Raw genomic sequence first — 14495 nt, 5'->3', positions numbered from 1 at the left:
GAGCAGATTGAGGGGCTGCAGCAAAGAGGGAAAATCCATTCCGTTTGTGAATGGATACAGTTGGATCTAACCCAATGTATGCAGAGGTGGCTATAGTCAACCACATAATCATCTCAAGAAATAAGCCCATGTTATCCCAGAAGATATTATTACAGTTGATCACTTTTGATTTCAAAGTAGAGGCCCACCTGGGTGGGCCAGAAAGACAGAGCAAGGGCAGGCAAAGCCTAGGGAGAATCTCAGGTGATCAGGAACAGAGCTATGATATAATATACACCCTTTCCCAACCTGGTGCTCTCCAGATGTTTTGGTCTGCAACACCCAGCATCAGCCAGCCAGTTGTCAGAGTACAGGTGCAGTGCTGGCTCCAAGGTTTCTGAGGGCCTTCTGGCAAGGCGTCTACAATGGGCCCCCTCTCTCAGTGAGTCTACCTTCTCATCACCATTATCACCTGCTATTGTTCCTCATCCTCTTTCTCATCATTGCCATCTCTTGCTTGCTTGACAAATAGAGAATCACCACTACCATTGCCACCACCATCTGGGCCAGAGTGAGAGGCAGGTGAGCAAGCAGGCTGCAATGGTGATGAGCAGAGCGAGTCCAGGGAGCTCTTGTCAGTGGGCTCCTGCTGGGGGGAGTGGGTCCTCAGCAGGTGACCAACCATGCTGGCCCTGTTCAGGTGGATGTTGGCAAATTCTGGTGGGTTATTCGCAGAACGTGGAAGAATCTAGATTTTATTGTCTTTTTAGATCCTAAATCCTGGTTTGCTAATAGAACATGCTCTACTACACAGATAAGTTTATTATTGGCTAGTGGGCAAACCTAGATACTTTCTAACTTCAAGTCAAAAGGAATCCTTTAAGTTAGAATAGTGTGGAAAAAATTCTTATGTGCCCAAAGAACTCTTTTTCTATATCCTTTCTACACCATATCAAGTACCTCTAGGCTCCTAGTAAGATCTTCTAGTTGCCCCACCCTTCAAAACTTCAACAGACTTCCCAGAATTCTTTTAGAAACCCAACACTTTTCTCACTTGTTCTCCGATCTAATTCAAGGCGACTGTTGGCAGCTAATTAAAGGTTGTGGGTGGCTTTGCTGTTTACATGCTAATTCTGGCAGAACTAGTTCAGAGATTACAGCTCATGCAAAATAAATATACAAGTACACTAGTGGTTTCACAAGACCTCAAATTATTCTGATTGCGATGGGCAATCTCAGAATTTATGGGCTTTCCATGATACCCAGTCATTATCTCTAAATGCCTAGCTTACTTCCCACTGAAATGAAGCTAGCTAAAGACAAGGCTTATGGTCACCTAAACAGGGGCATAGAGCTCAAATAACTCTGAGGGCTACTTTTATGTTATTAAATTCAGTGAGGGCCGCATTGGTTTATTGAACAAATATTTTTTGTTTTATTTTCATTCTAACCCGTTCTCCAACTCCCCTTTTCTATTGATGTGCCATTCTTCTCTCTTTGCCTCACTACAGGTCTCTGTGAAACCTATTCCGTTAGGCCTCCCTCGTTTTCTCTCCATGTCAACATTAATTTGGACGCCTATTCTCCTCTCTGCACTGCATGTCACTCTCTCTTGTCTCTCTGCACCACTGAAAGTATTTTTGTACTCTTTGCTATTGCCCCTCCTCCACCCCATTTCTCCACTCCACAGGCAGCTTTCCGTACTCTCAGCTATCCCCCTTTCCTACCCGCCCTCTCATTTACCAATCCACAGGCCTCTGAAGTCACCAGCCTCCCACTCCCTTTTCTTTTCTTTCCACACACCAGGGGGGAATTATTATTATTATTATTATTTATTTATATAGCACCATCAATGTACATGGTGCTGTACAGAGTAAAACAGTAAATAGCAGCGCTTTAAAGCACTTCGAAAACGTTTTGAAAACTGTATATGCAGTGTGTCCTGGGCCCCAACAGTTGTCAAACCTGTTATAAAGCGCTTTAAAACAGTAGTGTAGATCCTGCCCAGTTCTCTCTGCACCCATCAGGCTCACCACCACGTCTTGCTGAATGCTGCTCGTTAGCTCTGCATCCATACAACACCTTTTCTCTTCATACCATCAGTTACTCCATTTTCTCTTCATGCACACGTCTCTTCTGCATTGTAGCCAACATTAGTCTTACTCAGAGTAGACCCATTGAAATAAATGGGTTTTACGTCAGACTAACGTTGACGAAAGCCCACTTCCCCCTTTAACCTGATCTTCCCCCCTTTCCATATCACCCAAGCCTGCACTCCGTCACCCCCATTTCTTCCTTTGTTCTTTCTGTACATATTCCTTCTTTCCTTCTTATCTCCACTTCTCATTTGAGCTCACTGACAAGTGCACATGGGGCTTTCATAATTCAAGCAATTCATGCACTGAGTGATGCGAGAGGATACACAGCATGGCTAGTTGGTTGCATATCCCAGCTATGGAAAATACGGTGCCGGCTCCAGCACATGGCCCTGCATCCAAGAACAATGCAGACATGGTGACATCAGCCCACACATGTGATTAGAGCACAAGTTTGCACACAGAAGGTCCCAGGTTCAATCCCTCACATCTGCAAAAAGGCCTGGGGAATTGTGGAAAATTCCTACCTAAAATCCTGGAGCTGCTGCCAGTCAGTGTGAAGACAATACCAATGTAGATGGACCAATAGCATGACTTGGTATAAAGCAGCCTCCTATAATGGGCTTGGGCAAAACTTAGATAAAGAGTGGGAACATGTGGCTCTCCAGATGCTGTTGGATTACAACCCGCATCAGACCTAGCCAGCAGTGAAGGATGATGGGAGTTGCAGTCCAACATCTGGAGGGCCACACATTACCCATCCCTGCCTGAAATGTTCCCACAAATGTGAGGAAAGGCTGCAAATGAATATCTGGATTTCAACCTGGAGGCTACAAATAGACAGGCACAGGGCCACAAACAGCTACAGGCTTCATCTAAATGCTTAACATTTCTAGTATACCCAGCTATTAATTTGTACACAGGAGGATGTTTCTGGCAAACCCCATTTAAAACACCTGTCCTTTAAATGTTTTGCCCATCCCTACCCATAAGGCTCATGGTGGCTAACAATAATCTAAAAAAATTTCTCCCCCCCCCTAAAAATGCTACCAAAACTAAACTAAATAACTGCAAACAAGTGCAATTTCGAGCACATTATGCTTAGCAAAAAACAGTTTTGCATTGTTTCTGGGAACTGCTTAGAGTCAGCATATGGTCAAAGAAGTAGCCCCCAATGAATATCTTTCTTGGCACCATTACCATAGTGCACAGATTATCAAGGTGGTATATTCAGAATTATAGGTAAACGGATGATGCACAGAGGAGGAAGTGTTCTCTCAGTTAGGTAGGGATCAAATTATTTAAATGTTTATTGGGTAATAGGAGTACACCACACCTGAAAGACTACAGGTAGCCTGCCACAGACATAGGTAAAACGTGTCTCCAGCTACCAGGGCGCATTTCGCAGATTCCGATTCATTGCTGCAGAGGAACAAGGACCTTAACATCATTACCTGGGCCTGGTGCAGCAACACATTTCTAGGGCGGGGGGGACGGACCGTGGGCCCCATGGCAGTACCACTACCAAAAGGGCTGGGGAAAGGACTCTGTAACCATTGGCCCAGCACTTCCAACAGCCTCATCCACCAAGAGTTTGAGGAGTGTGGAACTGCTGATACCATCTGGCCTCTGAGGCATAGAAGATGCAGGTGAAACTGTAGTGGAAGCTTAAGAGTAAGGCATTTTCGACTGTTTTAATAGTTGCCCTATTTTACTACACAAACCGCTCTGAGAGCTTCTTGTTGAAAAGTAGCGTGCATTCTAAATAAATAAAATTGCTGTTAGATGTGGATTTGAAAGAGATGCAGCTTCATCAACAGACTGATATGATGAAGTCTTGATGTTCAGGCAGAGCTAGGGGTTTGAAGCGGATATCCAGATACTACTGTCTATACAAGAACATCTGACAGACAATTCCAAGCAGAACACAAGGTGTAATTTTTTTTTGGTCAGCACTGACTTCAAGTGCTGTACATAAGAAGCATAAATAGCTCATGCTACCTCTTTTACTTCTAATTTATAAAATATGACTGGACCTTATACCTCAGTTGGAATGTTGTGTACAGTTCTGTTCACCACACTTAAATGATTAAGGGTCTGGAGCATCTCCCTTATGAGGGAACGTTACAACAGTGGGGATTATTTAGCTTGGAGAAAAGGTGACTAAGGGGAGACATGATAGAGGTGGATAGGGATAGGATAGAAGTGGATAGGGAGACATCTTTCTCGCTCTTTCATAATACCTAAACTGGGGTCATCTCATGAAGCTGATTGGTGGGAGATTCAGAAAAAATAAAAGGAATTACTTCACAGTGTATAGCTGGATTTAGTTACAAGATGTAGCGATGGCCACCAATTTGGATGGCTTTAAAAGGGTGTTAGTTAAATTCTTGGGAGGATAAGGCTATCAATGGGCCTGTTCAGACAACATGCTAGGCCATGGTTAAACTGCAGCAAATGGTTATAGTGAGCATGTTTAAACCATGGTTTTGTAGCCACAATGGTTTGGAATGGTTTACACGACATGCTAAGCCATGGTTAACTCAAAATACTTAACCACCGTGGCTTAGCATGTTGTCTGAACAGGGTCATTGGCTATTAGCCATGATGGCTATATGGCCCCTCCAGTATCAGAGGCAGTATACCTATGTTCACCTGTTGTTGGGGAACATGGGCTGGATGAGGATGCTGCACTCATTTCCTGCTTGTGGGTTTCCTGTAGGCCACTATGGTCTGGTTCAGACAACACTCTAAACCATGCTGCTTAACCACAAAGCGGTTAATGGACTGCATTAAGGTTAATGCGTTCCGTTAACCATTTTGTGGTTAAGCAGCCTGGTTTATCACCTATGTGAACAGAATGTTGATGGACATTTGGTCTGATCCAGCATGGCTCTTATGGACTGCAGAGAAAAGCAACTTTCCCCCCCAATTGCTATCAGCATAAGATTCCAAAAGCTTTTAACATTGGATCTGGTCATTCTTATTTTTATTTTCCTTTTAAGTATAACTAATTCAGCACTACGAGAAGGAAGTTGTGCCAATAACACAAAAGCTATCCACTTGCTACTCTTAAAAATGCACTTCCCCCCAATTAATTTTAGCATTAAATGAGCCTAACCAGTGGATGTAAACATGTCAAAAATAGTCCAAGCAGTGACTCCTTTTTTGCGATGTATTTACAGAGGAAGGCATTTGTATGTTATAAAACTGTTTCAAATTTGAGTCACTCTCCTTCTTAAAAGTAGAAGCATATTTGCTCCCTAAATGTACTGTGTGGTCTTGTGAATCCTAATTAAGCTCTGAGGTATTCATAGTAGCTGAACCTCGCTGTAGGAATGTACTTCATCCAGAGGTTCACCAAAATTGCAGACTGCAGCAAAGATCTTATGATCTGGGCAGGAACATTTAGTACTAGGAATAATGAGGGATAATGTTAGGCATATGGTTAGCTGATTCTGATTAGGAATATGAATAGAATTTCAAAATGACTATGACTGTTAAATGCAAACATTTGGAAGTATCCAAACAACTAGACAAATTCTAATGGAAGCATCAAGTACACACGATCATTGCCACTTTATAAAGTTTTGGTTCCACTTAATTTCCAGAGGAAACTGGGTATTTTTATTGCTTCAAAGATCAATGAATATTCTGCAAAGTAATAACTTCTTTAATACCTCGACAGCATTTTCTTCCTTGGACTGCCTGACAAATGATTTCCATAACATTAGAGCTGAAACAGTTGTCATGAAACAGCAGCAGAAGTAGGTGGATTAGACCCACATAAAGGAATCACAGCTAGAAATGCATGCAGAGCTGTTAGAAGTAATAGGAAGAGTAAGGAGTACATAGCCAAACATGGTCAAGTTTTGAGAAACATTGAGAGTAAATAACTTCCAGTTTCAGAGATACTACATACAACTTTCCAAAATAATTTGACTAATGCTTTTGAGCCATCTCCCCCTTAAATTTAGACAAGGCAAATGCTATTGATCCTGTTAATCTTTATGTGGCCTTCATGAATGTTTATCATGAAGTGTTTGTGATACAGCTGAAGTCCTGGCAAGCATTCAGAGAACTGATTTTGAGTGATTTATTTACATAACATGTTATTTCCAATACTTCAGCTCTGCCAGTGTCCTTTACTCCATATCTAATCTCCACATACTCAAGGCCTCCAAAATACAAAATGATCTCCCCCAAGTTCCCCTTCCTCGCCTCACTTACCTCTATTCCCCTTCTATTTTCTCCCTCTCTCATACTAGAACCTGTGGCCATCTAATAAAGTTGAATGGTGGGAGATACAGGACAGGCAAAAGTTAAATACTTCACACAGCACAAAGTTAAGTATGGGAATTTGCTTTCACAAGATAAGGTGATGACCTTCAACTTTAAAATAGGCTTAGACAAATTAATGGAGAATTAGGCTATCAATGACTATTAGTCATGATAGCTATATATTACTTCCAGTACCAGGAGCGTGCCAGTTGCTAGGGAACTATGGCAGGAGAGACACATTGCCCTCATGTCCTGCTTGTGGGCTTCTCAGAGGCACCTGGTTAGCTACAGTGGGAAGCAGGCCTTTGGTCTGATCTAGCAGAGCTCCTACGTTCCATTAAAATTTCCCTATTGAACTTGCCACTTTTCTTAGAATCCACAATATTCAGATTGAATAATAACATAAAAGCCATACTGGCTTAGCTTAATCATACTTTCTTGTAAATTTATGCCTGATATACAGCATACCCCTTATACCATATATTTGATTCCACCATATAAAGTAATAAATCTAGTATTTTGTATAGATCGTAAAATCCCTTGTGCACAAGTATAGAAGCAAATGCTTTGCCTTTAGAAGGTCCCAAATTTAATCTCCAGCATTTCCAGGTAGGGCTAGGAAAGAAGCTAGCCTGAAACCCTGGAGTGCTGCTGCCAGTCAGTGTTGGCAATACTGGGCTAAATGGACCAACGGTCTGACTCAGTATAAAGACAGCTTCCTATGTTCCTACTTATGTAAAAAGAGGTTGATGTTTTGCATTAAAGTGCCAATTATTTCTGAAGTAAAATGAACCTATGCCCAAACAATTTTGGTGGGGCCTACATGCTCACAACTGTCCCACTTGCAGCATTTTGTATCAGTATAACTTCCTGCACTACTGATGTAATTCGTTTTACAAATCTGTACATGTTTACCTATTTGTTTGACTCTCAGGAAGCTGGTATGGTCTGATATGGGCATGCTATTCCTAATCCAGCCAGATAATCTTAGTCAGATGAAAGAGTAGATAAAATAATTATTCCTTAGTTTAACATGAAATGCTAAATGCACAAAGTAAGATTTTTTGGTCCCCGTGTCTTTAAAGGCTATCGTCAAACTAAAGTATTTCTGGGGGAAGTATAACAAGACTAGTTAGTTTTGCTGTTAGGCTTTAGTGCTAACTTACTGTGTGAGAAAGCAAACTGTAGGAGGCAAAGAATTTGATGAAAGCTAAATTCAGCAGGCCAGTTCACATATCCACACTCAAAACTTGTTGCTTATAGCATCAAAGGAGGACACGTATGAAAAAACAATCACTGCAGATAAATTTTTATATCACTTAATGTTAACTCAAATACACTGCTTGTTAGAGTTCACATATTCAGCTAAGAACCACCAGGTGCATCTGTAAACCAGCCACAAGACTCCATGACCACCAACATGGAAGTACCATACACCCGATAGGGCAGTATACCCAGGAACATGCTTTCCACACACCGCAGCAGGAGGAGAAGGCTTATGGGCATGTATTCATTCCAGGTTTCTGGAACCTTTCCACCATTTTTTTGAGGTAGGATTACAGCAATTCCACGTATAGATGTCTGTATTTATGCCATGTGACCCAGAGGTCAAGTTGCTGGGGACTGTAAGTGCAGGCCATCAACACGAACAATATGGCTGAATTTGGACTATATGAAATAAACTAGAGTGTTGGGGGGGCACACAGGAATTTTGCTTAGCTTTGAACTGGAAAAAAAAAGTACTACGTATGACTCCTGTATGCAGACCTATAACTCCAAGGCTTTAAAAACCTGCTTCCAATCAGCTGATATTACTGCACTACTGCTAGGTCCTCCCACTGTTCCAAATATCATAACTTTCATAACTTTCTTAAACCCCTCTAAAATAACGCTTTATGTAGCTCCACCCCGTCATGTTCAGTGCATTATACATTTTTCAATTCTCAAATATTTTCAGTTACAAATTCTACTTTTCTACAGAATTTCTCACCACCAATGATATTTAATTGCTAAGAATGCAGAAAATATACAGATAGTTGTCACCACCACATTTACACCTAAAACCATTGCTTAAATTCCCTGACCTTTCTTTTCTTCACACACAAGCCAATGTTATATATCAAAGCTGGTTCTCAGATCTGTAGAGGTCTCTTAGCAACTTCACATCTGCTGGGCTTAGCCAAGCAATCCATTTTCCTTCCCTTGCAAACACCTAGTCTTGAAAGAAGCAGATTCCATTCCAAGTCTCAATGAATTAACTATAAGTTGCATATGCTCCACCTCTTAAGACCAGGAAAGTATTACTGAGGGGGTTTTGTTTTGTTTTATACAAGAAACTACAGCACTTTCTAAATCATTGCCATTGATGGGTGCTCTACTAGTAGTTAATAGTTAGTCAGCAGTCTGTTGTGAACCTCAAAAAAACCCTGCATTGGGACACATAACCTCAGGACCTCATTCTCCTTTTAGTAGCCAACTCATTAGTTGCTACTTTAAAAAAATTATACATGGTTTTCCGTGTCTTAGGAGATTGTGAGGTTGGAACGGGCAACAGGTTATTTAATGTGATTGTTTGCAGGAGAGACTGCATTTTCTCCTCATACTTCTGTCTCAGGCCTCTATAATATCTTTCAGCAAAAAAGGTTTATTTTTCATTTTTTTTAGGGGTGTCCAGCCCAATATGAAGGCTGTATGCGATGGAGAACGCACCTCCTTCCTAAGCAGTCTGTTTCAGAGTTTAAATTATTTTCATGTAATTTAACCTTCCATTTGCATATAGTTTGTTTTAAGTTCAAAACATTGGTTCCTTTGCCTGCCTTTGCTAAACTATAGCCTTTTAGTACCTAGTACATTCACCTTGTGAAGGTATCAATACAGGCCTAAGCAAATCACATCTTAACCCTTTCCAGTAAGCTAGAAGCCAGTTTCTACGGATGTCATTGCTTTGGTGTTGTTGCTGTACATTAATGGAGCCCAACATAATTATCTACATCAACTTCCAATTAATTCAGGGTATTTTAAGACCTCCCAAAACTCTGTAAACTTCAACAGAAACAATCTCCTCTAGAGATTTAAAAATTGGGCTAGCAATTTTCATATTTATCAAAAGTCTCATAGAAGCCTGGTCTGACTTTTCTGATACTCATACGTATATGCTGACATTCAGGAGCAACTGACTCGCTATAGCTAGTCGAAGTTGCTGTCCCAGTAATCCAACCAGAAGATAAGCGCTTTCTTTTTGCCTTATGTGAAAAGCCTCCAATTCCTTTGTTATGTTCAAGACAGGAGTCATCTTTATTCCTATTACTGACGTCTTCGACTGGCTGCTCATCTCGGTTGGGAGCCATTCCTTTACGCTTACAAGCTTCTCTCTCTTCTTCTGCAATCTTCCTGAAATGCTCCAGTGACTCTACCTTTCTTCGCCTTTCTATTGTTTCCATTTGTTTCTTGTCCATGAAGTCCTCAAAGTACATTTTTCTTTCACTCCTTTGATCTTCAAGAAATTTCCACTCAATGTCTGTCATCTTCACACCACTGTATTGTTCCAATTTCTCTCTTGTTACAGTGTCTGTACAAAATATATCAAAAAGCTGTTCTGAACTCCTGTTGAAGTCATCTGCTTTCTGTGTGAACAGTTCGTTTTTTCTTCGCTTCCTGGATTGATACAACTTTGAGAATTCCTCATACACTTTAAGAATATGCTTCTTTATGCTTTGCGTTGCTATAGTATACAAATTGCAAAACAACCAGTGTTCCTGCAAAAGTTCAGCAAGCAACTGGGCAGCATCTTCTTTGGATCGCTGGGCCTGCCCTGCCCTTTTGGGATGCAACAGATATAACATGTTTTGAATGACATCCTTCTTTGTAGGCAGAATTCCTTGCGCAAATTCTGATGACTCCACATAATCAACAGTTCCCAAAGTTTTTTTTGCTTTTACTTTAGTATCCAAAGCTGCCATCATTCCTTCTTAACGTCACTTTATATCAGAAGCTGAAATAAAGAGAGATGTTAGCTAAAACAGTAACAGGAACCAAAACAAAACTTGTAATTGAGAAGCTACCAAAATGATACGCCTGAGGGGGTGGGGAGAGAATTCAAGATTGTAAAAATGATCAGTAATGCAGCAACATAGATAATCAAATACTTTAGAGAAAGAAAGTTACTCAACCCCAGCTTTTGGACGAACTAAGCTCTTATCTCCAAAATAAATATTCCTATTGACCCTGAAATGTTAATAAGATATTTATTCTATTAGCTGTGTTTTGAATTTCCTCCACAATTTTTTTTGTTCACAGATAAGTATTTCATATCTTCCCAATACAATTCATATATCTTTACATTTATAAAGTAGTTTTTATACACTATAAATTGAAGAAGCGAATTTACAAAAAGCATTCTAGCAATAGTCTATGTCAGCCCTGCCCAAATCAACATCCCCACGAATGAACTAGACTACAATTTCCACCATCCATAATAACACATCAATGTTCATGTTACCTGGGGATGATGGGAGTTGTAATTTCACATATCTGGAGGGCACCAAATTAGGGAAAGCTGGTTTAGGTATTTCTCCATCCTATAACTGAACTGCAGTTCACCCTGACAAATAATCTAATGACATTCTATTGACTACAAACCAGAGTGTTGTACCTAGACCAATATTTCTTTTATTTATTATCATCATTTATATGCTTGTTTTGGCCTTCAACATACTGGACTGCAATAGTTTCAAGTAGCTGCCTTCTCTCAACATAGCTCTAAAAAGCAATCTGCTGCTAAAAGAATTCCAGCTCTGAGTATATTAATCTTGCTCTAAGCAACTAAATTTCAGTCATCCAAGTTCCTTATTATATGCAATGGAAATGCCTGACATCTTTGCAAAAGCTCAGGCTGCAAACTGAAATGTGTTAAAATATTATGGTAGCTGTAAGGTTCAGTGAAAATCTATTTTAAATCCCAGGAGCACTGCCAGGCATGCAGCAGAAATCTAAGTTGTATACTTATAACCAAGACCTACTGACTTCAACGGGATTTACTCCCAGATTAAGTGTGCATTGACTACTACTTAGATAGAATAAATTATTTTATAAAGTGAAAGAAAAACACTGATACTAGAATGGAAACAGACGGGTAAATACAAAGCACATCTGTCAGCATACACACAATAATGCTTCCAAGCTTTTGTATTCAGCTATACCTGAAAATTTTAAAATATGCAAAATTGAACATTCTCAAATGGGTGACAACTGCCCAACTGCCAACTCTGTCCGATGAATTGCCCAAAATTAACATTTTTAGGTATTTTAAGAAGCTGCACATTTGCAGAACAGGTGGCCAGAAAGGCAAAGAGGACAGAAGGCAGATGGGCCAGGAGAGAAGAGGATTCGCTCTCTACAAGATGTTTAGGCGAACCAACGCCTAAAACCTCGGGGGCTGTCAGGAAAACCCAGATGCACCTCAACATTCCTATGCACCTCCTGGCCCATCCGGCTGACGGGGATCGGGCACTGCGCTCCACAGAGGAGGGAAAGCAGCTCCTTGTTTGGCAGTTACCTGTCCCGATTCGCCGCCTTGGAAAGGGGCCGGGGGTGGGGAAATGGGACGCCAGGAATCCACCCAGGGAAGCGAAAACGGCCTCAGGCTCCGTGAGATGGATGGGGGAGGGGCGCAACCCTCCCTCTCAGCCCCAGCGGATTCCTCCCCACCTCCACAGGCCAGGCCGCCTGAGGCGCAGGCTGCACTTCCCCTGGTAGGCCGGCCCGAACGGATTAGCGCAGCCTAGCCAGCTCTAATCCCGCCTTCCCCTTCACCCCAAAACCTGCCTGAGATCAGAAGAAACAGGGAAAGCATCAGTTAAAAGCCCACGGCCCATCCGCCGCCATCTTGGCGAGTAAGGGAGAGAGGGCGCTACGCAGCGGGAAAAGGGAAAGCGACGCCACCTCCGCCATCTTGAAGAAGGGCACCGCTGGCTTCCCTTCCCGTGTCAGCTCCACTTATCACGGCGTCTCTATGGTCTGAACTGTCATTCACGAGCTGCTTTCAAAAATCAATCCATCAACAAGCTGGGCTTTGGAAACTACAGCCGAAACGACAGCTGGGCTTACTAAGGCTCCTCGTGGGAGAAAGGGCCGGACGGGTAACAACGACAACCAGGGGCAACAACGACAAAAAGCAACCACCACATAGCCACCAACTACCGTCTGGGGAGGAGCGCCAGTAAACGAAGCCGGAGGTAAACAGAAACAGGGGACTTGCTTCTCGCGGGGAGGGGAGGATCCTCAGGGGTGGGTAGTATCGCCCTTACGAAGGAACCAATTAGTTAGCTAACCCAACTGCCCAATAGGCGCTCGATGGAGGGGTACGCTGATTGGTCGTCGAGCGGGGGACCTCCTTGAGAGGCGATTAGTCTAACAGCGTCCCTTGAGAGGAAACTGAAGCTACATCAGTACCAGACTCGACCGTAGGCCAATCAGATCTTCCCGAATACTGTCGTCACGGTAACAACGAGGGTGGGAAGAGGGTACGCGCAGGGCCTTACCACTGCGCCTCTATTACACATCAAGCCGCCGTGCTAACCGCGCTACCTTGTGTTGTACGACTCTGATTTGTCCGCGGCGGTTGTATTAATTGGCAGAAGCAGCCAATAGCTACGGGGTGAGCTGTAGGGCGCGGATTGGTTCGCGTCTGAATTATTATGCCAAGGTAGCCAATGGCTGTGCCTGGATATTTGCATAAAGTGGTCTCTCCGAGGCTGCAGCGGGTCTCGTTCCGTAGTCTGTTTTTAGCAGAGGCCGGGGTAGGCGGGCCTGGAAATTCACCTGGGGGTGTGACAGCTGTCACTCCTATGAAGGGAGGTTCCATTTAGCTGCCCGAGGAAATCCCTGCTGGGATCGCTCTTCCATTTTGTTAGGCCCAAATTCAGCTGTAGTAATTACGGAGATAAATAAAATAAAATGGAAGGTGCCTATCTTTTCCCACTCATACGTGCATTCCAATTATTCATGTTGGCGCATGGCATTTGTATGAAAAATGGGGCGTCACGTCCCTTCCTCGACGGACTTTGGGAGATAACAGAAGGCGGGGAGAGAAATGGAGGCAGGGATAGACGGGGGAAAGGCACAATTGTTTTATTTACACCTACTTAGGCTTAATTATAGTAAGGTATTGGGGCTAGCCCAGCCTTCCCCAGTGTAGTGCCCTGCAAATGTGTTGGATTACAATTCTCATCACCACCAGCTGCTGGCTGGGGATGGTGGGAGCTGTAGTCCAACACATTGGGTTGGGGAAAGATGGACTAGGTGGTTGTGCCAAAAACTAAATGAAAAAGGTGGTATGTGAATCCAAATAATAATTTTGCACAAACCAGGGGATTAGCAAGTATGGGTGATGTAGGACTCTACACAAGACACTTGAGGCCCTTGTGTCCAGATTGCTAGGCTCCTGGGGATCTTTACTTCCACTGACTTTTGGCTTCACAGGTTGTGTAGCTACGTTCAATTTGGTAATGTATTGGAAATACGTCTGAAAGTTTACAGCAATGATATTTCAAGGTGTGGTTCAACTCCTTCCTGGCAACCGGATGCCCCTTTCCTTTATCCCACTGTGTTTGCAGAACTTTGGCCCTAAATTGTCTCTATGGCTTTGAGGAAATGAGAGAAGATGGGGCAGAAAGTGCAGTAGATAGACATCTCCTATCATCTTAGTTCAACCACCATCTTTGGTGTATCATAGTAAGAAATTGAGTTATGAACCAGGAAGTTCCAAGTTTGTATCTTGTCACTGCCATGAACTCACGCAAACCTCTTTCTCTCCACCTCAGTTCCCCTACTTTCAGTATGCAGAATAATAATACTGTCCTAACATACAGGTAATGCATTACCTAGTAGTATTCCTTACAACTCGGTAGTGCTTTGAATACCTGAAAACTATATAAAAATATTCAGTATTATCATCATCATCTCTGGGCAAAGGCCTAACAGTCCTCATCTATAGACACCAATGGCCATGCAAATTAGAAAAAACACTGGTGGCAGGAGATGGGAAAATAATCTTGCCTGGCAAGCCAACAATGCATGCTGATACGTTGTATGTAGGTGGGCACTGGCAGGCCTGATTTCAAGAAACCAGCCAGATCTTTG

At 42.5% G+C, this 14495-nt stretch overlaps 2 protein-coding genes across 11 annotated transcripts in view; one reads left to right on the top strand and one right to left on the bottom strand.

The window, feature by feature from the left end:
* Positions 1-5654: 5654 nt before the first annotated feature.
* Positions 5655-12574, bottom strand: LOC134402712 (uncharacterized). Of its 5 annotated transcripts, none has more exons than XM_063132376.1 (2): positions 12555-12574; positions 5655-10347 (listed from the first exon to the last, which is right to left on the bottom strand). In XM_063132376.1, the coding sequence occupies exon 2, from the start codon at positions 10316-10318 to the stop codon at positions 9440-9442; it is 879 nt and encodes a 292-aa protein (XP_062988446.1). In that variant the 5' UTR covers positions 10319-10347; positions 12555-12574; the 3' UTR covers positions 5655-9439. The 5 variants fall into 5 exon arrangements, with proteins under 5 accessions (XP_062988446.1, XP_062988442.1, XP_062988441.1 ...); XM_063132372.1 differs by lacking the exon at positions 12555-12574 and adding an exon at positions 12297-12350; XM_063132371.1 differs by lacking the exon at positions 12555-12574 and adding an exon at positions 12180-12258.
* SCLY (selenocysteine lyase) overlaps positions 12501-14495 on the top strand; it is a 36121-nt gene continuing 34126 nt past the window's right edge. For 3 of the 6 annotated variants that reach the window (XM_063132369.1, XM_063132368.1, XM_063132370.1), the window contains exon 1: positions 12501-12589. The gene's annotated coding sequence lies outside the window, so the exon portion shown is untranslated. Of the gene's footprint in view, positions 12590-12834; positions 12855-12908; positions 13012-13038; positions 13060-14495 lie in introns of those variants that run through there. The other 3 variants (XM_063132367.1, XM_063132365.1, XM_063132366.1) reach the window with 3 other exon arrangements.

This window comes from Elgaria multicarinata, chromosome 8, assembly GCF_023053635.1.
Source record: "Elgaria multicarinata webbii isolate HBS135686 ecotype San Diego chromosome 8, rElgMul1.1.pri, whole genome shotgun sequence".
In the NCBI taxonomy this organism is placed as follows: domain Eukaryota; kingdom Metazoa; phylum Chordata; class Lepidosauria; order Squamata; family Anguidae; genus Elgaria; species Elgaria multicarinata.
This window is presented reverse-complemented; position numbering and strand designations above follow the sequence as displayed.